General features: G+C 42.7%; 1 protein-coding gene and 1 long non-coding RNA gene across 14 annotated transcripts in view; both read right to left on the minus strand.

Annotated features, from left to right (window-relative positions):
• Positions 1-1,928: 1,928 nt before the first annotated feature.
• fmnl2a (formin-like 2a) overlaps positions 1,929-27,147 on the minus strand; it is a 74,813-nt gene continuing 49,594 nt past the window's right edge. For 4 of the 13 annotated variants that reach the window (XM_036139442.1, XM_036139439.1, XM_036139437.1 and 1 more), the window contains 21 exons: positions 24,860-24,968; positions 24,598-24,674; positions 21,884-21,977; positions 20,631-20,705; positions 19,716-19,826; positions 19,366-19,515; positions 19,034-19,135; positions 18,494-18,806; positions 18,176-18,370; positions 17,551-17,571; positions 14,863-14,987; positions 14,570-14,772; positions 11,686-11,920; positions 11,527-11,595; positions 11,351-11,431; positions 11,139-11,268; positions 10,860-11,023; positions 10,644-10,745; positions 9,147-9,242; positions 8,001-8,124; positions 1,929-3,329 (listed from right to left, as the gene is read on the minus strand). In XM_036139442.1, the coding sequence (XP_035995335.1) occupies positions 3,151-3,329; positions 8,001-8,124; positions 9,147-9,242; positions 10,644-10,745; positions 10,860-11,023; positions 11,139-11,268; positions 11,351-11,431; positions 11,527-11,595; positions 11,686-11,920; positions 14,570-14,772; positions 14,863-14,987; positions 17,551-17,571; positions 18,176-18,370; positions 18,494-18,806; positions 19,034-19,135; positions 19,366-19,515; positions 19,716-19,826; positions 20,631-20,705; positions 21,884-21,977; positions 24,598-24,674; positions 24,860-24,968 (2,755 nt within the window). In that variant the 3' untranslated portion in view covers positions 1,929-3,150. Of the gene's footprint in view, positions 3,330-5,390; positions 5,513-8,000; positions 8,125-9,146; positions 9,243-10,643; positions 10,746-10,859; positions 11,024-11,138; positions 11,269-11,350; positions 11,432-11,526; positions 11,596-11,685; positions 11,921-14,569; positions 14,773-14,862; positions 14,988-17,550; positions 17,572-18,175; positions 18,371-18,493; positions 18,807-19,033; positions 19,136-19,365; positions 19,516-19,715; positions 19,827-20,630; positions 20,706-21,883; positions 21,978-24,597; positions 24,675-24,859; positions 24,969-27,147 lie in introns of all 13 variants that reach the window. The other 9 variants (XM_012878339.3, XM_036139440.1, XM_012878345.3 and 6 more) reach the window with 6 other exon arrangements.
• Positions 6,542-7,994, minus strand: LOC118563738. Its single transcript, XR_004931401.1, has 2 exons — positions 7,306-7,994; positions 6,542-6,810 (listed from the first exon to the last, which is right to left on the minus strand). It is a non-coding gene; the product is annotated as an uncharacterized LOC118563738 (long non-coding RNA).

The following is a 27,147-nucleotide window of genomic DNA, read 5'->3' on the forward strand; positions in this document are numbered from 1 at the left end:
GTGGTTCTAACAGCGGGCTATTAGCACTCCAGTGTATTATATATCTCAGTGCTCTGAACTCGTTAAAGGGGTCAAGGTCTACGTTTGTGATTGGTTGGGAGGATATAATGACTGTTGTATTAACCTATATGATAGGCGAGAATGCTAAAGAAAGGAAAACTGTTCTATTGAACTTTTTATTGACTTTTTTCCCCCCATATTGCATCACACATCTATTGCTCGTGGTAAAGTCAACCATTGTGCCACTGTGGATATCTGAATCTCACTGATATAATCAAATACGTGTTTAAACACGTCGCTCCCTTCCACTAGCTGTCACAACGCTTGGATGAGACCAAAAGTCCCACTCAGCACCTTGTCATGGTAAACTTCATCCTGACTCGTCTGGACTTTTGGAGTCTGGGTTTGGATCGGGACATGGATGGGATGGTAGGCATAGAGAATGTGCTCTGCTGATATGGTTTATGTAAGGCTTTTTAGATCTCTTCATAATTACTGTTTATGTATTCTACTAGATCCTGAACTGTTGTCTCAAAGTCATAGTGTAGCTCTTGTGAAACATTTAATTCAAATGGATTAGTTAGTAGCTATAGTTCAATAACCACTATATTTTGACAGTAAATTATCAGGAGGGGTTTCATACTGTGAAACTGATATAACTAAAACCAGCCTTTAATGTGATCTTGATCAGAAATGTGTAATACTGTGTAATAGGTTCATGTACTTAGAAATCAAAACTCACTGCACCCACAGGACACGTCTGATTCAGTGTAAATATTTTATTATACGTCTTAAAGATCCCATATCACATTTTTAAAAAGGGTTATTTAGATATGAGAACCGACCGGCTGTCTAAAAATACACGTGTAAGTGAGAGGAGAACCAAAAATGCCAGTATTACCCAGTTGAAAGCATCACCTAATGACAGACAGTGAAGCTGAGAGGGAAAAACAAGTAGAACGGCGCCATCTTCAGCAGGAGGCAGCAATCACCTCCGTGTCAGTCCAGTGCAGGACAACTAGCAGGTTTAATAGTGTGGTCATTTAAACTAGCATGTGTTAATGATTTTATATTGGCATATTTAGCTGTTTGGGATGCACTCTGCCTCCTGCGCCACACTGAAACATTCTGATTAAAAACACACTGAATTTCGGCCTGCATTTGGCTTATTTAAATACACAAAAAACTGAAAATAGCACAAACTATAAGTTAAAAGAACATTCAAGTTGTATAGCACAAGGCAAAGAATACGTGTTTTAACAATATGTACAATATTAGCCATCTGACAATGTAAGTTATAAAAGAAATTGTAGAAAAATATCTGTACAGGAACCCTTTTGTGCTGTCATGCCTTTTAACGATGACGGACACGCGAGTTGAAAAGCTTCAATGGTTTGTTTCAGTGGTTAAATACTATACATTTAAAATTACAGTAAAGTGAGAAGCCGGTAGCAACCTCCTTGTGTAGGGTGCAGTTAAGAACATCGTCGGAAATGATTACTGTCGCTTTAAAGGCTCGTTTAAGTCCCCTTAAATTGTTCCCAAAAGTACATAAAAGGCTGTGCATTTCAAACTAAAACAAGTATTTTAATTGAAGTTGAAGCAGGAGAGCTACCAAATCAGATTCAACCCATCCTGTTCATAAGATATATCGCACGATATACAGTGCCTTGCAAAAGTGTATCAGGATTTTATGACAGATCGACACAAAGTAGTTGAAGGAAAATGATGCACGTATATATATATATATATATATATATATATATATATATATATATATATATATATATATATATATATATATATATATATATATATATATATATATGACTGCAGAAAAACTGGGTCCTACAAAGAATTTGCTCGTACCACAGGAAAACATGCATGCCACACTTTTAAGATCTTTATGTGAATTATTTTTATTACATTTTTTTAAGCCATGCTTCAAAGTCCTTCCAATGAACAATAAAGCACCACTTTGTGTTGGTCTATCATATAAAATCCCAATAAAATACATTAAAGTTTGCGTTGCCAAAAGGTTCAAGCAGTGCGAATACCTTTGTAGTGCACTGTAAATAGTATGTAGATGTATGCAATAAATTACAGTTCACATTAGCATGGTCTATGCTTTTTAACATATTTTTTTTTCTTTTTAAACATAATTTTAGTACAAATATAGAGTTTTTAAATCTTTTTTGTTTATTTTCTTCATGCCACTTCACCCCGGTTTATTAAAGTAAGAATGAGATGACTTTAAAAAGTTTGTGAGGAATGAACGAGAGCACCGGAATGTGTCACGGGTTGTTAGAAAACGGCGAAGAGAGAGAGGGGGGGGGGGGGGAAATAAACTTCCCGTACATTCTACACTTTCTTTTCCAGGGTAACATCATTTCACATGGCTACTAAGGCCACTGCATGTCCAGTTTTATATCTCGTTAACATTAAAGCCAGCTTAAGTCAGATTGCTTTAAGTGGGGTTAATTAAAACATCCAACCTAAAGAAAACAAGTTCACAAAAACAAAGAAAACAATTCAGGCACTTGGCTTGATTTCTACATTATAGTCAGTCTCAAACACGACTCAGTCCTTCATTGTTTGACCTCAGCGGTTATATATAGTCCTCTCCATATTTGCTACAAACGACCAATATCCGTTCTGCATCAGACTTTCTTTCGCGCCATCTTTTCCTCCTTCCCCTCCTCCCGTCCCGTCCTGCACGTCCTCTGTTCGCCCTCGTCACATGACCACCTCTCCGTTGTTCACCGGCCGCAGGTTCTGGTCGTCGTAGCGCCTCCTGACGCTCCGCCGCACGCCGTCCGCTCGCCTGTACGGCTGGTTCCTCAAATCTGGGAGAAGCGGGAGGAAGAAGGGATGGGGGAGGAGAGCTATGGGTCAGCGTATCATCTCACTGTTTAGTTTTTCTTTTTCTTTTTATGAGGCCACGCGCTCAGGAGTGCTGGTAGCCTAGCTTTTCAAAGCAGCATGAGATCTAAGCACACAGGATAAAACAAGTCTAAGATATTATTTGTTTGTTTACATTAAACCTCTGCATGAATCCAGAAACTTCTCATCCATCTTGTGTAATCAAGATGCATTATCATTCAATTAAAAGAGTGAAGAAACAACTAAAGAAAGCCAGATTTCTAATATTCAGGGAGAACAGATGGAGGAGAGGAACCTGAACAAACAAAATCTGAAAGAGGAAGGGAGGTAATAAAGAAATGCTTGCCAGGTCTGGGACACATCCACCACTACAGGGGTGCTACTGGAGGACTTCCTTACCCTCATGCAGACATTTGGGAATTTAGTAATATTATTCTTCTTTAGTTCTGGATGAAGAAAAGACAAAATGACGGTTAAAAATAAAAAAGGAAGACGTGCAGTGACCGGTGCGCGTCAGCTCGACGCGTTCACGTTGGCTTTGCGGACCGCGAGAGCAAAGCAAAGAGAGGGGAGGCTGCGAGAGGACAGAGCTGGAGGATGTTAACCGGCTCAACCGCGTAGGATGACAGAAGCTTGTTTTACGTCTGCTGCTAGACCCAAACTGCTTTAGCAAAGAGGCTACCAGCGTACCAGGAGACAAGCCCATTTCAAACCTCCCCGTTAGGAGCGGCTGTATTTATATGAAAATAAAAAAAACAAGGATGGATCCAAACACACAGCAGAGTTGTTATATTCAGCAGAACCATCACCAAAAACAAACCAAAGCATGCACGCAGCCAAGGACACACTCACTAACAGGAATTAATGAGCACAGAACCTGGTTGCTTAATAGTTAGCACACACACACAGCTGTAACGAAACATCTTGCAGAATATACAGTGGCTTGCAAAAGCTTACGTCCAAACGTTTTTTTAAAGTTTCTCATCACTACCACAAACTTTTTTTTTTTTTTTACAATACAATACAAAGTATTGCATAATCGTGAAGTGGAATCTAATTTGGAAGAGCTATGGGGAAAAAAAAGGCCATAAAAGTCCTATTTCTTGTTTGCAACAAGCCATAAAAGGAATAAACATAAGAAAGGAGGTGCTTTGGTCAGAAAAGACAAGAATGTAACTATTTATAAGCTAGTTATGAAATATGGTGGTGGTTAACTTCTAAAATAGCACCAAATTAACTGGACAATCTCTCGTTTAGGAAGCCATTTCAAGAGGTTGCCTGGTGAAGCGCCATGCTGCCACCACCGTGTTTCACAATAATAATAATAATAATAATAATAATAATAATAATAATAATAATTGAACTAAACTAGGAACGGTGTGTTCAGGACGATACGTTGCCTTAGTTTTCCCACCACACAGCGTTTTTCCATACGGGCCTAAAAATGACATTTATGTCCGATGTGACCATTACAGCAACTTGCAAACATTTGCCCTGTTCCCTACGTGGCTCTTGGCAAACTGCAAGTCTGCAACCTGAAGTCTTTTTCTTAGGGGTAACAGAACATGGGGACTGAATAAATATGCACACAACCTCTTTTTCAGATTTTTGTTTTGTTTTGGTAAAGACAAAATGAAATTAGATTCCACTTCAAAATCATATTCTACTCCGTGTTCATCCATCACATAAAATCCTCCTAAAACAGTTTCAAGTTCATGGCTGTGAGGTAAAAAAAAAAAAAAAAAAAAAAAAAAGTATAAATAAAATAAAATGAACTCATGAAAACTTTTGCAAGGCACGGTAAAAGCACAGAAGCCGCCTGACAGAAGAGTGACCCCGTCAGGAGCAAGCGCAGTTTAAATACTAACTAGAAGAGCAAGAGTGCATTGTGGGAAAGCGGCAAAGTTGAAGCAAACAGCATGCAACAAAAACTGCATCAACAGTGGCGATGACATGTGATAAATGGACGCACACATAATGATTTCATCAGTAAAAGACGGATGGGACACACAAACAAGCAAGTGATAATGCCACAGGCACTTACGCGTCATAGTATTAGTCATAACCTGAGGTGTACATATACACAATACTGTCTGTGGTACTGAATATCTGAGTGTGGCCAGCATGTTAGCTGGATGGCCACTAGATGGCAGCACAGGGCCTGAAGCTAAAGGAGGCAGGGGGAGTTCTGATGCTGATCTTTCTGTGACATTATGGTCTGCTGTGGCGGGTAAAACGATGGCGATGGAGAATGTGGATGTCACGCTTCATGCAGGCGGGCCGAGGAAACCCGTTCCCGAAACACATCGTCATGCTGAGGAAACAGGAAAGCGCACACGGCGAGCGTGTGCGTGCGGGTCCCCCGAGAAAACCACCACAGTGTCCACAGTGTGGGAGTTGTAAAGGGTTAAAAGTGGGGTGGGAGCGTGGGAGGGAGGAGAGGCATGCAAGGAGGGGGGAAGAACACACAGAAGAAGAAGAAGAAGAGAACGTTTTGTTCCAGCAACCTTGAAGAAGAGACAGAGATCTACAAGGCTTTAGTAATGGTACTCCTCATTGAGAGCGGGCTCGCAGAAGAACCGAGAGCCGCGCTTGGCTGTGCGGGCGGTAAAGGGCACGGTCTTCAGCACTGCATTGAGAACGACAGGGAGAAGAGCCGGGACACAAAACAGGACAAGCACAACATGAGAAAAGCAGGTCTTCTCTACAGGGGGCTGAGCAACGGTTAGCAGTGAGCAAGTAGCCGACTACAGCAACAGGAGCCCCGGAGAAATGCTGAGCGTTCGGAGGCTAATTCTCTAACCCTATTGGTACTTTCATCTTCTAACGCTAACATTATAAAACATATCAAGTGCTCATGTAGTGTGTATTATTTAAAGAGGCAGTGAGCAAACTTTGTCGTAATCTTGTTCAACAGTTCTTTAGACCTACTGATAATCGTTCAGAGGTCTCAGTGTCATTTTCAGTCCAAACCATTTTCAGAAAAAGTCACTTAACTGTCAACTATTAAACATTCAAGTATAAACAGGCTCCTGAACTCAAGTAATGTAAACACACAACAACTTAGCATAAGCTAATTCTTAGTAGGATCTTTAGAGACCAAATTTCTTGCCTCAGTTATGTCATCTGAGGAAGGACTAGATCAGTGCGAAATTAAGTTTCTAAATTCCCATTTTCTTTTCCTACCACACTTTTTCCTTCCACTCAACCTTCTATGAATATGGCTGGATGCAGTACTCAAGCACTTGTAAGGACATTTTGTGGCTTACAACCTCCACAAGGTGGGTGTTAATGACTGATTTCTGGACATTGGTCTTCCCCATGCCAGTGTGGGTCACAATGTGGGCATTAAATAACATTTATACTGTAAAATGTATTTTTTAAATTGATGTTATGTTTTATTGTAATTTTTCTGAGACGTTGAATTGGGGGAGAGGCGGTTCTGGAGGTCATTCAATTTATGACAAATATAAGCTTGAATTTTTTAAACTTATGTGTAATGAGTCTATATCATATGTGAGTTTCACTTTCTGAAATAAGTCACAAAAGACTTTTTCATTATATTCTTTTTTTAATGTCCTTGTATATGTCTTCATGTCAGTGAGCTCATTTTACCGGTGTGTAAAACATTTTTATTTTGCACCAATTTGTGACCAACCTCTCAGTTTGTGAATTGCTAATCGGCCAATTTTAAATACATCAAACTTCTCTTGAAAAACTATAAATAACAGGGCTCGGCATTTTTTTTAACTTTATGAATGGGTTTAAGATTTGACTTTGAATATTTTTAGGTATTTTTTTTTAACAATTTATTATTATAATTATTATTAATTCTTTATGATTCTGGCACTAAGAGTGACGCATCGTAAACTCCCCTCGCTGTGATTTGTACAGTGAGTCTGCCCAGGGCGTTAAGGTCAGTCTGACCTAGCCTCGTGAGACCATCCTGATCTCGCGAGCTTTCAAGGTTTCACTCGCAGATCAGTCTGGATACTCTCCGTTGAAGAAAATTTGGAGCCGTTCACCAAACGAACGTCCAATCAGCGTTGGCTTTGAGGCGGGTTGAGGTGTGACGCAACGGGAAGCGCGTCAGTTCAGTCTTAACAGCATGGCGGCTTCAGCCGATGAAACTAGCGTTAGCGTGGCTATCGAGCAAGTTTTATCGGAATTACAGAGTATTTCTTTGCTGAGCTAACGAGCCTTTACCTGCAGCAGCAAGAGTAGCTTGGCTTGTGGTTGTGTTTTCGTCGTCGCTCTGTTACGAGCGACGACGAATCTGATTGGTTCATTTGGCCCGTCTATCACCAACATAGGCCAATCAGCTAACCAGTATTTTCGCCCCTTCCCAAAATTACTTCAACGGAAGGTTTCCAGATGGATATGCGGAGCAAATCTATCTGGCGGAGTCAGGTAAAGTCTGACCAGCCAGGCCTCAAAAAGTTACTGAGCCGTCACTCTCTGCATCACTGAAAATCTACAATTACAATAAAAAACCTCCAGGGGGCAGAGTTACCCATAAATAACACCCAACTGAAAGCAATATCAAAGCTTCTCCTTTTGCCAGATAGATTGCTGCTCCATGTTCCATTCATCCGTATAATTTATATACATTTATGCTACCCTGTAAAACACAGGAGGGCTCTAAATAAGGAAATTAAATCTGGCTGGTCGGTTGCTGAATCTAATTGTGAGCAATCAGAAATAAATGTCAAATTAGAGAAAGGGCAATTTGCTCTTCCACACTCCATAACAGGAAGTTGCATCTCTCGCTGTTGTGAAAGAAAAAAAAATTATTATTTTCTCGTTTTGACGGACTGAACCTTCAGAGAGAGACGGCCGTGTGCGGGGCCCTGCGTGCGCACGGCACAGATGGTGTTACGAAGCAAAGACAAAAGAAGACAGGATAAGCCGTGGTCATCAGGCACCTTTCGGTCCAGAAGCTCTGAATCCGCTGCCTCATTGGGCCACAAGCTGAACTTCAAAATAGAGCTGAAATCTTTGTGTTAGTGCGCTTGCAAACCCGTTCGTTTTCAAGCCGGGGTGAACCTTCATGCAGACTGTGAAACGTGTGTCTGGGTGCGCGTGTGTGGCTGCCGGCGTGGATCTGGTGACGTTACCCGTGATGATGTCCTCGATGGCGCCGTCTTTGCCCTCGTAGACGTGACGGCTGTCCTTCACCTGCTTCCTCCTGAGCTCCTGGATGAGCTCCTGCTGCTGCCGCTTGTTTTTATGGGAGGGAGACTGTGGAGCACACGACACGACAGGTTTTACCACCAGCAACTAGGGCTGAACAATTAATCGCATTTTCAATATAATTGTGATTTAAAAAAATGCAATTTCCAAATCGCAGAGGTCAGCAATTTTTGGCAATGTAACAATTAGGGAATTAGACACGTCCATTAGGTGTTAGAAATATGTTTGAAGTGGGTTTGCCTCCACATGGAAGGGAAGACAGTTGCAGCAGTGAGATATTCTAATTTATTACTTGTTTTAGAGTTTATATAATCATACATAGCATTAAGTACAGGTCAATCAGTTTAATACATAGACTTGCTTGTTGGTTGGACTTTGCACAACAAGGATTGATGTCCAATTAAATTAAAAGCTGTTCTCTTGAATAATATTCTGATCAATAGAAACATTAAAAGTTCATATTTAAAATAGTCCTTGTTTACAAACATCTTTATTTAGAGGCCATTTTTGTTACTTGTGGTTAATACAGAGAAAAATCAAAATTGCAATTTTGGTTGAAATATATTGTAGGCAGAACGCAATCATTTCTGCACCGAGTTTAGATGCTGTGGGTCTTTTAGCACCTAATCCACATGGCGAGGAAACAAATTGATTTGTTGTTTGTATATATTTTAAAACACATGATAAATTAAACTAGAAAAAAAAATCGCATTAAATCACAATATTAAGAAAAAAAAAATCGCTATTACATTATTTTCCAAAATCGTTCAGCCCTAGCAGCAACCGCCTTCTCCCACGCCGCGGCCCTTCATCCCAGCCCGCTTAGTTCTCACACAAGTTAATTGAATAATTACTGATCCTGACTGATGTTCCTCAGCAGGGGGTCTGGCTGGAAGAGCTAAATACAAGCGTGCACAGCAGGCAGCCTGAGCTCCACTAATCCTGCCGAGCAGGAATCAGGAGGAAGGGAGGACGCGGCGGTAACGGGAGGAAGCGGAGCCGGACTCCTTTCTGGGAATGGTGATCCTGAGCGGAGGAGAGCAGACGACTCCGGCGGAAGATCAACTCACCTTCTGGTCTTCCTCCATCATGGCCTCTTGCTCCAGAAGTTTCTCCATCAAGAGCTGCTCCTGCCTCTTCTTCTGCTCGTTGTCCTCCTCCGCTTGCTGGGGAGCCACAGATGAGTTATTGTTACGTCACCAAGAGTTAAATTCACATCTTAGCCTGAAGCCGGTGAGATTTAGATTAAAAGTAGAGAATGAATTGACACAAATTCAGCCTAGAAGCAAAGATGTGCAGCGGGTCTTTGTACATCAGTAGAGGAAGACCATCAACACACCAGTTCAGAGAGCTTTTCTGTTCTTTTCAGTATATTAATGAGTGACTTGTACAAAAAGTGCATTTCTAAATTGTAACTAAGCTCTCCAGGGGGCGCAATTGACCTTTTCCCAGACATTGTTATTAGAAAGAAATACTGTTGAGCTGGTAAATTCACCCTGAGTGTCGTTTCATCTTCTTTTAATTTTAACTTCTGACATATTCATTCCCCTTAAACTGGTCCACATGCTGCCATTTGACACCATAACCAAGTCTGCAGATTATTGGGGGTTATTATGGGACAGATCAACACAAACTTCTGCATAGTTGTAAAGTGAAAGAAAAAAAAATCAGGTGCTCACAAATAACAGTCTTAAGAGCGGCCTGTATTTATTTTAAGCACACAAACTCTCTGTGAAGCCTTCTTTCCCTGCAGTCATAGCTGGAGGCACTTTGTGGTGAGCCTCTATCAGCTTTGCACATGTAGAGACAAATATTGCTGCTTGTTCTTCTTTGTAAAGCAGTTTGTTATCCAGCCACCATCTTTTCCAACAGAGATGGTGTGTCCAGGGTGATGTTGTGTTGAGTTGTCTGCTACAATTAGGAGGTTTCAGTTTTTACTCATATGACCAGAGCTCTGACCCATGTTTGGGTTGCAGAAAACTACAAACAAACAAAAAAAGCTTCTGGAGCTTTTCTTCTTGCCCGATTCTCCCACCTGAGTTAGGAATCCCTGCAGCTCCTCCAGAGCCGACACCGATCTACTTTCATTTAATCTGTTTTGTTTATGTGAGGGCCAGGTTTTTAGCAGGTTTTCAGTTCCGTCATACTCTTTCAATTCTCAGATTATGGATTGAACAACCCTCTGGAGATGTTCAAACCTTGACATATTAATTCATAACCTTCATTGTCTAACTCTCCTTTAAACTCCACCACTTTATCCCTGACCTGTGCTTTTTAGTTCACCAACAGACGTCTGAGGCTTTCAAAGGACAGCTGTATTTGTACGGACATTAAATTACCCACTGCTGGACACTATTTGATCATTATTTGCCTGAAGGCAATTAATTGCCCTGGATTTATTTTGGGGTTATCAGACTAAAAGGGGACTGAATAGAAATACAGATTTTATAGGTGAAAAAAAAAACAAAAAAAAACATGCATGCATGCTTATCCATCCGCTTCACAATTATGTTCATCTGTGAGATAAAATCCCAATAAAACACAGTGACGTTTTGCGACCAACTCACCCGGTAAGCCTTGACGAATCGCACAAACACCGGGAAGAAAACAGACGGCGGCGTCGTTTTAGAGTTCTCTCCGAAGAATTTCACAGCCTCGTCGAAGGCGTCCTTTTTTTTTGTTTTGTAGAGCGGAAGGGGGAGAAAAAAAAAAGCAGATTCGTCGATTCAATATTTAGACGATAACGGAGAGCGAAGCGGGTTCCCGTTACTCGGCAGCGTTACCTGGGCGACTTTGGCGTCATCCTGCAGCTTTTTCAGCTTGCTCTCGTTGTGCGTGATGAAATCCTTCAGCATGGTGTTGTGGCCGTGCATGCTGTACTCTCTCCTGGTCAGCTCCATGCCTCTCTGCAGCTCCTTCACGTCCAGCAGGACGTTGTCCAGCGACACTGCGGGCACACGGGGCGGGTTGTGCGTCACGGAACGCCAGAACAGACGCAAACCGCACGTGGAAATGTTCAATTCACACACACACACACACACACACACAAAGCCTTTGCTCACCTGCAGCCGCCTTCTCCACATAGTGCAACTCATTGTGGAAGAGAGACACCTGCGGGTATTTCTCTTTGACCACGTTGGCGATGTAGTGCAGCAGCGTTAACTTGCGGTCCGTCGACTTGGTATCAAGCAGCTGAGGGGGGAAAAAATTAGGAAAAGGATGTTTTAGAAGAAAGCGATGACGTTTCGCTCATCTGCCTTTACAACCAGCTCACCAGGTCTAAACTCTGCAGCTTGAATCCATACACCGCTCCTCTTTTGCTGCTGTTCATGTAGTTTCCAAGCGCCAAGATAATCTGCAGAGCGAGTAAACGGGGATCACGAACTAAACTATTTATAATGCAGAACACAAGGCTCTGCAGAGACGAAGAAAAAAAAAAGTCTCGTTTACCTCTAAAATCTTCTTTAACTTCTGCGACGACTTGATGGACACGGAGGCGGCGATGACGGCGTGCAGTTGCTGCAGACAAGCAAACAGTTTTGACAGGTCAGATTTCACGACTCGAGCGTCATGGCGGACTGCCGACGTCTTTAATCGTCGTTTAATCACCGGCGTGAGCATCTGCACGCTCTCGCTGAAGTTTCCGATGAAGGCCATGATGGTCATCTTCTGCATGAGCCGCTCGATCTTGCTGAACTGCATCATGAAGCGGTCCTCGTCGGTCAGGCTCTCCAGAGGCTTGCGCTCCTTCTCGAACTGTCGCAGGATTTTGACCTCGTTCTCGGTGGGCTGGAAGCGCATCAGGCACTCCACGAAGTCTACCGGCAGAGTCCGCAGGTCGAACCTGCAAGTTTGGGGGGAGACACAGGAGGACAGTAGGGTGAGCAGACGTCCCGATTGGTGCGGGACAGTCCCGCCTTTTTCACTCTAGTCCCGCTTTCCCACCAAATTAACCATTGTCCCGTGTCTGAGTGGGTCGGCTTTGGAAACGTCAAAAAATTATTCCACACGTGCTTTTCTGAGACAAAGAAACGCAGACCTAGCCTCGTGAGACCATCCTGATCTCGCGAGCTTTCAAGGTTTCACTCGCAGATCAGTCTGGCTACTCTACGTTAAAGAAAATTTGGAGCCGTTCACCAAACGAACGTCCAATCAGCGTTGGCTTTGAGGCGGGTTGAGGTGTGACGCAACGGGAAGCGCGTCAGTTCAGTCTAAAAAACATGGCGGCTTCAGCCGATGAAACTAGCGTTAGCGTGGCTATCGAGCAAGTTTTATCGGAATTACAGAGTATTTCTTTGCTGAGCTAATGAGCCTTTACCTGCAGCAGCAAGAGTAGCTTGGCTTGTGGTTGTGTTTTCGTCGTCGCTCGAATCATGTTGACGAGTACGTCATATGCTTCATTGATCTGATTGGTTTATTTGGCCCGTCTATCACCAACATAGGCCAATCAGCTAACCAGTATTTTCGCCCCTTCCCAAAATTACTTCAACGGAAGGTTTCCAGATGGATATGCGGAGCAAATCTATCTGGCGGAGTCAGGTTAACGCAGACCTGCGTCGGCTGTCAATGTGCAGCAGCGTCCCGTCTCATCAGCAGCTACAACACGGGGAACGGTTTCTAACTGGGTGAGGCCAGAGAAAGGCAACTCTCACAGAGATTTTTTATGAAGTTACTTTTCAATTTTACATGAAGGGCAGCACGATGCGAAGCAACACTGTAGAAGCGAGTCATACAACAAACAGCAGAAAAAGCCTCCTGTCGATCTATGGACTCACTTTACTCCTGCCAGACGGACGAGCTACAGCAGCAGAGATTAGCTTAAGCAATATTTATCCTAACGTTTAACAACCTTTAAGCTTTAAAAAGCGGGCTGCACAGTGGCGCAGTGGGTAGCGCTGTTGCCTTGCAGCAAGAAGGTTCTGGGTTCAAATCCAACCCTGGGTCTTTCTGCATGGAGTTTGCATGTTCTCCCTGTGCATGCGTGGGTTCTCTCCGGGTACTCCGGCTTCCTCCCACAGTCCAAAAACATGACTGTTAGGTTAATTGGCTTCTCTAAATTGTCCTTAGGTGTGAGTGTGTGTGTGAATGGTTGTTTGTCCTGTTTGTCTCTGCGATAGACTGGCGACCTGTCCAGGGTGTACCCCGCCTCTCGCCCAGTGACGCTGAAGATAGGCACCAGTAACCCCCGTGACCCCATGAGGGATTAAGCGGGTCAGAAAATGGATGGATGGCTTTAAAAAGTGTTCATCTTTAAAAGCTAGTTAACTTTTTTCTGATAAACTTGGAAGAATTTTTAAAAACTTTTTAAAAAGGTTAACATCCCATCACTCCGTTTTCTACACCCTCTTTTCCGTGCAGGCGTTACGCCGTGGCGTATCTGATGGGGACAGAGGCTGGACGTACCACAGGGTCGTAGGGGGGGCTGGTGACTACCTGCAGTGGTTAATGGGTGAGAGGTGGGGACGTGGGGCACATCCTGGACAGGCCTCCAGTCAACAGTTTTATTAAACTTTAAAAAAGTAAGATAATGCTTTTTATAAACTCGTAACTTGTGATAATTCATTGTTGTGCAATAATAGGCAAAAGAGAGACTGATTAGATCGCACTGATGTTCGATCCATGTTAAATTAAAATGTATGACGTCATCACAGTGTTGGTTATGTGTCCCGTATTGTCCCTAAGAAGTATCCCGTTGTCCCACATTTGGTTATTTGAGATCTGATCACCCGAGAGGACAGCGATGAGCAACAGAGGCCCAAGAAGCCTGCTGAGGACCTCTGGTGTATCAAAAAAAGTTTAAATAAAAAGCAATAGCATTTTTTGAGTGAAATGTCAAAATCACCAGATAGAAGGGGCTTTCTCTGGCTCTCTGTACGGTTGGGTAGTTACTAGTTACATTTACTCGAGTTCAATTTGTTATTTCGCAATTATTCTGTTTATTTTATTCTTTAAAATAGCAACATTTTCTCATAAGTTTATATATTTGGTCTGATTACATCAATTTCACATATTAATAGGTTATGGTCAAAAACGTACTTAGCTCTTGACTACGACTTTCCATACTTATCCAGACTTTCCTACTTTTTCAGACTGCATAGCAGGTGTTGTATTAATGGCTTTTTTATTTTTTTATTTTTTATTTAACTACTATTTCCATACAGCAAAAACAGAACTAATAATATCATCTTCTTGAAATGAGTGCATATGTCCTTGATTTGAGCAGGTAAATAAGATGATTTGCCAATGGAATAAGATTTCTGCACTTAAAATAGGAACAACTCATCTCCATCATATTATTTTAAGTGCAGGATGTCTAATTATCTGATTTTATGGGTCAAAATACTCATTCCATTGGCAGATAATCTTATTTACCTACTCAAATCAAGGACAAACGCACTAATTTCAAGAAATTTTTGCTTATTTTTAGTTCTGTTTTTGGCAGTGCAAATCAGATAAATCCAACAGAGAAAATAAGCAAACTGAAGAGGCTTACAGCTGAATGGCCTTGCAGATCTCCTCATTGGTCTTGCTGACTTTCCTCAGCGTGATGGCCAGGTTCTTTGACCTGTTGGAGTCCAGCAGGGACACCTTGCTGGGTCCCTTGTGTGTGATCTTCTGCTTGCTCATGGTGAGGTCGATGGTTGGGCCCTGAGCTTTAGTCTTAAACATCTCCTCAAACTCATCAACATTTAGGTCCTAAAAGACAGAAAAGATGTTTTTTTTTTTTTTTTTTTTTTATTAGGATGGGTAACAAAGTGTGATTAGCTCTGAGGGAGGGCCCTGTACCTCAAGTATCCTCTCGTCATCGATCTCGTTGAAGACGGTCCCGTTGATCTGGTTTGGTTTCAGGGCTACCCAGTTGAAGACAGGCATGCGAAACTTTGTCTTGATGGGTTTCTTTATCTTAACAGCTGAATGACACGAAGAGAAATTAAGAAAATGTGTCCCGTTCGGCTTTAAAGGTCCACAAAAATCATAACCACACACATGCAGGGGGAGGAGGGAGATCTGGAACAACAAACATCTGATCTCTAAAACACACAATCGCATTCACTTCTGAACACTCCAAATGTAGAGGTAGACGTCCGTGAAACAAAACACGCAGTTTTTTTTTTACTCCATTCAAGCCGAGACTCCTGCCTGCTGGCAGAGGAACAAGGCCAAAGGCTATATCCGTTCCCTAAAGTCCAGGATTACTCACAGGGCTCCAGGCCAAACTATTTATTGGGCAGATTAGAAGCTAGTCGTAGCCACCGGAGCTGCACTGTTGAAGGCGGCGCCCTGCACCGCCGCACAGACAAGGTGTCAGGAGGCGAACGGGGCGAGATAAGGCCGTCATGGGAAAGGTAAACAGCATTCCGGCTGTACAAGATTTCTATCACTTTAACCATCTGCGTGCCGCAGCAGGTCAGTGGGTCTCTGCATGCAACAAACGTGTTTTTTTTTTTGTTTTTGTTTTTTTAAACACGTCATTCCTACGGCGTCTCAGACAGTCAAAGCACTGCAGCCAGTGAGTGAATGTAAACCATGCAGCGGTTTTCAATGTGGTATTGTCTTTTAATGAAAGGGTTCGCAGCAGATCTTTATGCACTGTGTCATAAAGCAAAGGGCCCAGTGAGTGTATCCATATGCTACAACCACAAACTTCAAAAGATTTTTATCAGGGAACCGGAAGGAAAGTTACGTCTTTCTTGTTTTGCTGAAGAAGCTCAACGCGTGCCGTGCATTTGTACACATCGAGTCAGTAACTTGTAAAACATATTTTGCAGTAATTACGGCTTCAACACTGCAAAAACGGATCTAAAAACAAGTAAAATGTTCTCAAAGTTAGCCTATTTGTCCTTGATTTGAGCAGGTAAATAAGATTATCTGCCAATGGAATGAGTATCTTTACCCATAAAAGAAGATAATTAGACACCCTTCACTTGAAATAAGATGATGGAGATGAATTGTTCCTATTTTAAGTGGAAAAATCTCATTCCATTGGCAAATAGTCTCATTTACCTGCTCAAATCAAGGACAAATACACTAATTTCACGAAAATTTTACTTATTTTTAGTTCTGTTTTTGCAGTGAAGTCTTTTGGGGGGGAGTGGGGGGGCCGTCTCTGCCGTCTAGTGACTGAAATATTGTGTCTTCGAAAAACAGCTCAAGCTCAGACAGATTGGACGGAGGAGCATCCCTGAAAGTCTTGCCCAATATTCTCAATTGGCTTAGGTTCTGGGCTTTGACTGGACCGTTTTAACACATGGTTTGATTAAAGCTACTCCATAGTAGCTCTGGCTGTATGTTGAGGGTCGTTGTCCTGCTAGAACAGGGGTCTGCAACCTGCGGCTCTGGAGCCACAAGTGGTTCTTTGGACCGTCCACAGTGGCTCTAAAGAACTGTGGCTACAAATTACATTTCTATAAATGGTACTTAAATGTAATAATGTTGATAAATGCAGGTTTTAGCATTTTTTTCTTGGGATACTTGCTTCTAATTTTCACAACAGAATGATGCTAAAAGTGCCAGAAATATTTCATTTTAAATCGATATTTTTTCATTATGTTGGAAACTATGATTTTTTTTCATTTTTACATGATTATCTACAAATATCAACATCCCATCCATTCTCTTTTTTAACCTCAAAATAGACACAAAAGGGCGTTTTGTTTAACGATGACAACAGATTTCCTACAGTAGATCTTTATCAGAAATTATAACTTGTCTTTTTTTAAATCAAGTGGACTGTAAAGGTTGCAGGCACCTGTGCTAGAACATGAACCTCAGCCTCAGGGCTTTTGCAGACTCCAGTGGGTTTCCGTGTTTAGCTCTCTCCATCTTCCTATTAACTCTGATGTGCTAAATAAAAGCATCACCACAGCATGATGCTGCTCCCACCATGCTAACCTGTTAGTGGTGTGTTCAGGGTGATGTGAAGTGTCAGTTTTTCCAGCACACAGCCTCGCAACCCTGCCAGAAACTTCTATGGAGTTTTCATCTGACCTTCTTGAACATGATTGTTACCCCCTGATTTACTTCTTTGTTTTTAACAAAACCTTGTTTTGCCATGTTTGAGTAATAAAGGTTGAGTTTGTGCTAAAAACTAAAGTCTTCCTCCAGCTTCAAAATTACGCAGCACTGTGCGTTGGTCTATCACACTAAATCGCAATAAAAACACGCTGACGTTTGTGGTTGCACTGTGACAAAATGTGGAAAGGTTTGAGGGGTGTCAATACTTTAAGGCATTAATCTACATCTGAATGGAATCTGTTAATAATCCTAGATGCTAATCTTTAATATTTGTATTATTAAAGCAATCCTGTGTTGGGTTGCTGTGCTGCAACCCAACACAGGAACGAGACTATCTGAATGATACCACATTTAAAACCAAACACAAACCACCACAGGGGGACAGAGGTATGAGTTTTAAAGGGGGGAGGGTGGGGGGGAACGGACGGACGGACACTGAACTCAACAGCAAGAACCTACAGAAAAGTTTGATGGGTCCCTCTGGTTGGCAGAGAAGGGAGACAATTCAGAGAGAAGAGTTAGCACAAATGTACCAGCGTTGGCGGGAACGTTTACACGAGCGCGTATGACCGACTCCACGGGAGAAACCGTCATCAATACCAGGGAAGTGTCTTTGGCTCAGAGGTTTGGCTTGAGGAAATGTAGATTACTCCCCCGCATGTATACGTAGCAGCGGACAACACACCAACGTGTTCGCACAGATCTGACAGGTTTGTCCGCATACCGAGTTCATGCGCAGCGTTATCGCGATTTAACATGAAGCAACCTAAAGTTCAAACGTCGGATGTGCAAATCGCAAAAAAATGTCCAAACCCCAAATAAAGCAAAATGTGAAGGAATGAGACCTAACTCGTGAGTCGTCAACAGGTTTGTTGACAAGTCATGAGTGAGGGGAGGGGGGGTGAAACCAGCTGAGCTTTATTAGCTGAGCTTTATTATTCACATTTTTTCCAATTAATCTGTCATTTACAGGCCCAGCAAAGCAACTCATATCTGTTAAATATAATGTATATTAGGTAGAAGTAAGGAACAGTTTTTGCTCTATTGACGTGAAGACCAGAGAATAATTCGGGAACAACTTTACCTGCCAGCCCTGAGTTCATGATCACAGTGGGCGTCCCACACCCGGGCAGAGGGGGCGCCATAGGAGGGGGTGGGGGAGGCACAGGGGCAGACGTCGCCGAGGGGAGCCCAGGGGGTGGAGGCGGCGGCGGTGGGGGAGGCGGCGGCGGAGGTGGGGCGGCTGCGGCTGGGATGTCCGTCGACGGTCCATTTGGCACTGGAGGAGAGAGCGAGAGGTCGAGGAGAAGAAACGTGTTATTTTAAACAGAAAAAAACGCCAAAAATCCTCCGATCCTGATCTTTCTACATCCCCATTACTCATCTGGGTTGATGAACCTACGTTGTCCGTTGACAGGCGGTGGCGGGGGAGGAGGCGGCGGTGGATGCACAGCGGGCACGCCTCCTGCGTGGCTCTGGCCGACAGCCGTGCCGTTTGCCCCCGCGAAGGCACTCACCAAACCCTCCACCCCGGACGGCGCGGACGGCAGGATGGAGATGTCTCCGTCTCCCTTCTTCTGGATGCGGATGGTCCCCTGCTTCTCCAGCTCGTGGATCTTCTTCTCCAGCTTACTCTGGCGCTGGATGGCCTCGTCCTTCTCCTTCAGCATCTGCCTCAGCGAGTGAATCTGAGAGGTGGTGTCTTTGTAGACGTCCTGCATGGCGAGGGAAAGACAGAAGGAGAAGATGTAGTTAGGAGGTAAACAAAAGCTGCCTATAATGTCCTTTTTAAATGTATTTATTCCCATTTTCTTTCCGTTTTACAATTACACGCTGCTTTCAGTTGGTCGATCAGACTGCTGTGGCTATCCGAGCTTTTGCAGGGAACATGTTCAACAACTCATGAAGATCTAGGAAGATAAAGGTTGATGCAAGAACTGACTTTGATGGCTTCAAGCTCCTTGTTCCTCGTCATCAGCTGCTTCTCCAGCTCCACAATCTTGGCCATAGCTTCATTCTCCGTGTCCTGCAGCTTCTCCGTCATCTGTGAGCGTGAGAGAAGAGAAAAGTCCCACGTGAGCACGTTGCACAGACAACAGCCCACTCAAAACGCCGATAAGACCCAGAAGGGTTTATCATCTTCGCGTCTTCATATGTTTGAAATTCTCAGCAGATCAGTGTTCATTTAGCATTTTTCCAATAAACGTCATCAAACCATGCAGCAGGTTTGTTCAAAAGGTCCGAGTATTGAGATCTAAAGGCGAGGGTTCTCACATGTGACATGTTCTCCTCCAGCTCCTCCACCCGTTCCAGGGCAGCATTTTTGGTCTCTGCGTCCTCGAGCAGCGCTCCGACGTCAAACACGTTATCCAGGTAGGCCTGGATCTGAACCTGGAGCTTATCGCTCTCGGTGTGCTTCAGTTTCTGTAAAACAGACGCAAAACAGCGATTGACAACTTTCTTAGTTGATTTTCTGCACCAATCCCGCTGATGGCAATTTACAAAAAAAACAAAAAAGCCATTATTGACGGCTTCTCTGAGGTGGACACCACAGGGGTGCAGTATCTGCAGCATAAATCGTGGATTTTAGGGTGGGGGTGATTTCTGTGTACATTTCAACTCACATCCAAGTAGTCGTCCAAGCCCAGCTTGGTGAAGTCGTACTGTAGGTGAACTCTAAAGTTCATGTCCTCCACTGAGTGCACAACAATGTTGATGAACTGCATACAAGCAACCTAAAGGATAATAAAAAAAACCACACAGGCACAAAACAGTGAGAACAGCAGAGTACTGTCTATCAATCAGGAAAATTTGTTTATATTTTACTACAGCAAATTACTCTTGAAACACTTTGAAAGATTGATGCCAAAAAGAGTGTCAGAATTACTCCAGTTTTCTCTGAGCCTAGAGTAAACGCAGCAGCTGCCACTTCCCCGCCAGCTGCTGCACACTGCCAGATAGCTGGCTTAAAGAAGGTTTACAAGAAGCTTACAGGAGACATAAATTCAGCTGTTTGGAGACATTTTAAATCCAAAGAAGCATGGAAAGCTGGTGCAGGGGTTCCCAAAGAGGGGGTCGGGATGCTCCTGATGTGCTAAAAAGATTTAGTATGTCCTTATTTGCAAAACCAATACCAAAGTATAACTTTACAAGATGCTCAGCATTCCTCCGTTTGACGCAGGGGGAAGGCTGCACTTTTCTCTGAACGTTCTTGTAAAGATAATATTTTATTCTTGTAATTTCACAACTTTGTTCGTGGAATAATATTACTTTATACTCATAGTTTCACCCACAATAAAAGAAAAATAACCGGTCTCTGCTGCTGTTGCATTGGGGGGTCGCAGAATGAAAAGTTTGGGAACCTTTGAGCTAGGGTGTATGAAAACAAGCTCCACCCGTCACTCTTATCTTTTCCAATAAAAGATTATTTATCATGTAATAAATCTTTGCTTTGCATTTTTGTTTAAATACTTACACTGCAGTATTTCTATTTATGATTATTCCTTGCTGGTGCATCTGTGTAATAATGACGAACTCACCATGAAGTCAATGTTGTTGTCTTCATTCTTGAAGTACTCCATAAGCTTCTCAAACCGCTGCGTCTCCATGCATACCTGCAGAGCAAAAAAAGATGCCGGCAGACGTCATAAAATTAGTGACCTGTGCAATTATTATTAAACTATAATTACAAAACTAACAAGAAGGAGAATAAATTATATTAAGATGAAAGATTCCAAACGGGGCTGCATCACATAAACCTCCAGTAAAGGGGAAATAACACTTTTAAAATAGTCTGCTAAAATATACTCGTCAGATTTCACCAACCAGGGGGAAAAAAAAAAAAAAAAACACGATCAGCCTTCAAAGTGATTGCTGCCATTATAAATTATTCATAAACACCTGCTTTCATCTTATTTACAGCTGACACTGCATACCTTTGGCAAACCTTACACCCCAAATACAGTATTTTTAAGCCAAAAAACAGCACATTTATAACTAAACTTGAGATACAGAAATGGAGCAATGTGATGCGTTTAGCAGTTCAGAGAGGTCAACGGGAAGGCAGAGTTATGATAAAGAATTCTGCGGGGATAGCTGCCGTGTTTAGCTAAAAAAACCTCAAGCTTTAGCCTGTAACCGGCTCTTTTAGGAGCAAATCACCTCCAGCAAACTAAAGCCAACAGCGCTGCCTGACAATAAAAACCTCCAAGAATCCTCGACCGTCCTGCCGCGGCTCGGCGCCATCAGAAACGCGTCTCAGCCTCCAGCTCATTAGATGAGTTCTGCTCTCCCGCTAATGCCACCGTCGCTGAGAGCAACACTCAATATTTCATTCGCAGGTGTAAATATTACATAAACTGCGCTCGCTCTTGTGGTTTTAAGATGTTCGCTACAAAACGAGGCTGCGGTTAGCTCCCTCCTCTCTCCATCTCTCTCTCTGTCTCTCTCTCTCTCTCCCTCTCAGCCTGGATGCCTCCTCCAGACAGCCAAAGGTCAGGAAAGGTTATCTCGAACATCTGTCGCTTCGCTTCTCTGAGCTTTGATGCGCCTGACGAATGTTGTTCACATCCACGGCGCGGCTTTCTCTGATGGCTGTGTTGGGTCATCCTGGGTTACGCAGACAAATCCGTATCTCCGATCCCTTTGAAGCATCACAGAGAGGGAAATCTGCCGGAGAAGCGTTTCTCCGGAGGCCGAGCGATTGTTTAAAAACGACACAGTTGGAATGCAACAGACATGGGGGGGTCCTCCCTAAAGACCCCCGGTTTTCCTTCTTCTAAGCAGGTCTTACCTCCTTAAAGTTGTCGAACGCAGAGAGAATAATTTCGTGGCCTCCTCTCACGAGACAAACTGCCGCCAGGAGCTCCAAAACCAGAGCTTTGGTTCTGTAAACCGCAGGAGAAGGGGGCACATGACATTTGTCAGTAGAGAAGTATGTATAGAAAGTGGCGTTAATTAAACGTGATGACAACAATGAATAGTCAGCACAGGACGGCTCTACACGGCAATTAGTGTTTATTACAGTCAACATCACCGTAATAAGCCCTCGTCAACAACAACGCCACAGAGACTTGCCAAAGCGTCAACTTTTCCACACTGTCATGTTGGAACCACAAACCTCAATGTGCTTTTTGTTGGGAATTTATGTGACAGGCCAACACAAAGTGGTGGGTAATTTTGAACTTGGAAGGACGCACTTTTTTCCCCCCCTTTCTGTTTTCTCTGCAAATAAAAGTCAAAAAGATTTGCCTTTGTGCTTTTGCATGCAGCGCCGTTTTCTCCAATACCGCAGACGTGACCTGAGTAGAGAACAAAGCCCACCTTTCCGCGATTTAACACGGCAGACAGCTAAAAGATAAAGTCGTGGAGAACTTTAAAGCAGCGTTGGGTGATAAAACAATAGCCGACGCTTTGATCATTGATCATGGATAATCTGAGAATGAAGTGCGTATGTCACTGTGTGGCAGAAAACCGACATTGAACATCACCCTGAACACACCATCCTAACTGAGGAACATGGTTCAGTAAAACTTTATTAATCCCGCGAAGGGCAATTTGTTTGAATATGGTAAGCTGGTCAGAGCTGATGAGAAGCCAGATGAAAGTAGATGCAGAGCAATCCTGGGAGGAGATCTCCTGGAGCCTGTATACAGATGGGAGAGTGAGATGGAGGCTCACCCTCCAGCAGGAGAACAACCCTGGACATACAGCCAGAGTTGTATGTTCAGGGTCTTAACCCTATTTTATGACAGCTCACTTTCACAAATAAAAGGCCACTAGTGCCACAAAAATAAAAAAATAAATAATTCATTTAAAAAAAAGCTGGCTATGTATTTGGTCAAGTTTAGTGTATTTTCTTCAATGATCTTGATTGTCATCAACTGCATTTGCTGGTGGGGCTAATTCATATCATTTTTCAATTGTAATCGGGGGGCCAAACAAGATCAATCCAAGAGCTGCAATATTTTAAAACACCCTCGGTTTAGATTCAAGCATATTCATGTTTTAATACAGCCCAGTCAAGGTACAGACCTAATTCTAACCAAGAATTTGATGTTCACAGACATCAATCATAACAAATCTGACCGAAATGGGGCGTCCTGTGTGAGGAGATTTCCAGTTTTAAGACTGTAAATGCAGCAAACTGTGTTTCCACTAAGGATCGACTCTGGGAGGCTGAATACAAATAGGTACAGCACTTTTTTAGACATTCTTTTGTAAAATATTGTAGAAACATTGCAACGTCTTCCTTCCACTTCACAAGCATTGTCCTTCTTGGTGTCAGTCACATAACATCCCAATAACACACCGGTACACTAAAGTTTGTGGTTGCGACGTGACAACATGTGGAAGTGTTAAAGCGGTGTGGTCTACTTTTGCAAGGCACTGTGACAGGATCTTCATCGTGTCATTTTTTCTGAGTTTATGTACACTTGAGTCATTTTCACTTCACTGACGGCGGGTTTCTCTGCCTGGATGAGAGAAAATGTTTAACATCAGCATTTCAGGACATCCTGTGACCTTTGGGCATGATGTGACAACTCATGCATCCGCACACACAAACACACACACACACACACACACACCAGAGGCAGTGATCTCTTTATGCATCTGTCTATGTAGTGGAGGCTGCCTGCAGAGCTTTTTACCTTTCCTCCTTCCTGAGAGATGTGTCTCACAAGTAACAAGCACACATGTCCAGAAACGCATTGCTCGTAAAAGGGACACTACTGCTGTCACGATATAAACACTGCAAAAAGGGAACTTAAAGTAAGTAAAGTTTTCTTGAAATTAGTATATTTTCCTTGATTTGAACAGCTGAATAACACTTTTTGCCAATAGAATGAGTATTTGTATCCCTGAAATAAGATAATTAGATATTCTGCACTTGAAATAAGACGATGGAGATGAACTGTTCTTATTTTAAGTGCAGAATATCTTATTCCATTGGCAAATAGTCTTATTAAACTGCTCAAATCAAGGAAAAATATAACAAAAATCAAGAAAATGTTACTTATTTTGAGTTCCCTTTTTGCAGTGAAAACACCCTGCAGTAAGAAAATTAACTGCTATGAAATAAAATAGGAGCCACAATAACAATATTTGGAGGGGGGCGGGGGGGGGGGGGGGGGGGGGGGGGGGGCTTTGGGTTCAAATCCAAAACCTATTCACTCTGGTTTTCAATTATCTTAACAGCTGAGTAAAATGAAAAGATAAAAGCTGTGCAAATATGTTTTCACGGCACTTTATGTCACATGAAAGGTGGAAGAGGTTTTAAAATACATCATTACAGCCAGTTGTGCTCAGCAGATAGGGAATATCGTTGCTGGATAAAGATCAGTTCTTATACTGATTCCAAGCCACCAAATGGATACTTAATTAGTTCCTGACTTTTAGCAGAGATTAATGTCTAACGACTGATTTCTCAATAACCCCCCAACAGACTAAGTGCCCCTTTCTCAATCTAAGTCGTCTGGATCTCGCTACTTCTTTCTTGAAACTTACCGTGGATTTTTATTGTTGAGACTTAGTGCAATTTCATTCACAGCATGCGGGTGCGACATGACCATGTTGAAGCCATACTGTAACATAAATAAGATGGAGACAGAGACAAAGAAGCGATGAAAAAACAGAGCAGCCTTTAAATATTCCTGCACATGATAAATAAGCCGCGGAGGGGACAGCAGGGGAGCAAATTGAATTTCTCTTCAGATCGATGGCGGTGCCTGAAAGGTCATGTAGTCCCTGTAGACGGTTGAAGAATCACCTGATAGTTCATGATGGCACGTAGGCACATGATGCAAACATGGACGTCGTCCTTTTTGCAAACCAGTCTGGAGTTTTTCAGCGTTCTCCTGCTCGGCAGTGTGCTGCAGCTGCGAAGTAAACAAAACAAAAAAAAAGATTGAGAAGAGAAAACTATTTTGTGAAAAAGGGAAACACTTCACGCTTATTTTAAATGGAGCATCAAGTCGGTGTCTGTTCCTGAAGTGTGGAAACCCTGGATGAGCAAAAGAACAGATGCCGTTTGTAAATGAGTACCGTGACACAACGCCTTGTTCGTACACGGAGGCTGTTAAAGTGCCAAGCCACTTTACAATACCACAAACCAAAGCTATATGGTCTACTGCCACACACAGGGGCCACAAGATGGCTTCTTTGTTTTAGCTTCATGTCCTTCGCTTACACATGAATCACAGCCAACATAATGGCAGCCGGTCATTTGCATGCAGGACGGTGACTCTGCAACTTTACGAGGACAAAAAAAAAAAAAGCTTCTGTCACGACCAAAGTGCTGATCCTGTTTATAAACACACTTATTAAAACACGTTTCAATTTCCAAGTTCCGTAGAAAAGTGTATCTTCAGGCTATTGTTCGACATGCTGATTCCTGTCAGACTCCCTGCCTGTAGGTGCGACTTGTCAGTGAGTCCCAACAGAGCCTCGGAGGGCTATACGCGGGGATTTCTTTGAGCAGGAGGTGGCAGATTTGGGATCAAGATGGTTAATGAGTCATCTTAAGGTATGCATAAAAATTCAAGTTACATAAATTCAATACAGAGTGGTATAAAAAATGTCTTCCTTTCGCGATTAATCCACATTTGAACTGAGGTGAGGTGGAAGTAAGAGAACATGAATACATTTACAGGATATGACCAAATGATTACTCAACTTCAGCTGAGATGCCTTGATCTGCTTCGACATGTCTGAAAGAGTTCAACTAATCTCTGTTCTTTGTTACAGTGAGCAAATTTATACTTCACAGAGGAGAACAAATTAAATAAAAATCTAATAACTATGTGTCTAGATATGACTGAAATGTTTCAGTCACATCTAGAGTGATCAGGTACAGAATCAAACTCGTGTCTGACAAAGCCACGAAGAGTTCAATATTTAAGATTTCTGTTTAGCTTTCATTGCAATTTAAGCTATAGTTGGTAATCCTCTTCAGAAACACTTCTTGTTATACTGGGTAAAATCATCATTCCATCCTGAAAGTAGTTAATACATTATGTATTCACAAAAATTAGGTTAAAAAATAAAATAAAAAATTCTCTGTGGGAGCTGCAGGCCTGTAAAAACTCTAACCAATCTCTGCTGTTCGGTCCAAAGGGTGGGGATTTAATCTAATCTAATTTGCCAGAGTTTTGTTCCTGCTCTCACCCCCTCCATCAAAGAACCTGCACTGCATTTAATTTTCTCTCATGTGTTATAGTCCTTATGAGAAAACACAATAGGTATCAATTTGAACGGAGTCGGCAGGTTAGAACTCGTAGAAAGCTGGAGCTCGGTATTGGCCAGAACCAGGCCTGATCAGGGCATCTCTAGTGAGAAAGAACCTCAGAGGAGTGTTATACTCAGTGTTTTATACAGTAAAACGACACAACATCTTTATATCCCTAGATAGAATTATCTCTCTCTGTATTCCTGTACTTGTACAAAATGTTTGGTATTTTTATTAAATACCATCTGGACTCAATTGATGGTCAGAATAGGGCTGGACAATATATCAAGACCCTCTGTCCCTCACATTCCAGACATATCGCCTTTTCTAGTTGTCGTCCCACATGCCAATCATTCTGACACACTCACACAATGCCAGTGTCTGTGCTCGTTCCTTCCTAGTTTCTGCTTGCTGGCTGTACATTGCACACTTCTAGCATTTAAGAACCCAGTTAGCTTAGCAGCTAGGTTAGCGGTTAGCTTAGCGGTTAGCCGTTCATTGTAGCTTCGCTCCTCACACTGTATACTTTGAACATGGCTGAGAGTCGCAAGAAGCAAACCATGTCCATGTTTATGAGAAGAAGAGGAAGGCCTCATTAGAAACAAATAAGACCGGAGTGGATTTGGGAGATTTCTTTTTTTTCCAAGCAATCCCCCTGAAGAGCGGAAGAGCAGGTGAGACGATCTTGCGCATGTGGAGTTTTTCAAAAAGGGAGAAAGGGACTTATAATCAAGTTCTGTTTTTTGGCTACCAAACAACAGTCAAAGATCGTGGAAAGCAACAAAGAGAACAGTGATTCTCTCTGAGACACCGACTGTCAAATGACACTG

Source organism: Fundulus heteroclitus, chromosome 7, assembly GCF_011125445.2.
Source record: "Fundulus heteroclitus isolate FHET01 chromosome 7, MU-UCD_Fhet_4.1, whole genome shotgun sequence".
In the NCBI taxonomy this organism is placed as follows: domain Eukaryota; kingdom Metazoa; phylum Chordata; class Actinopteri; order Cyprinodontiformes; family Fundulidae; genus Fundulus; species Fundulus heteroclitus.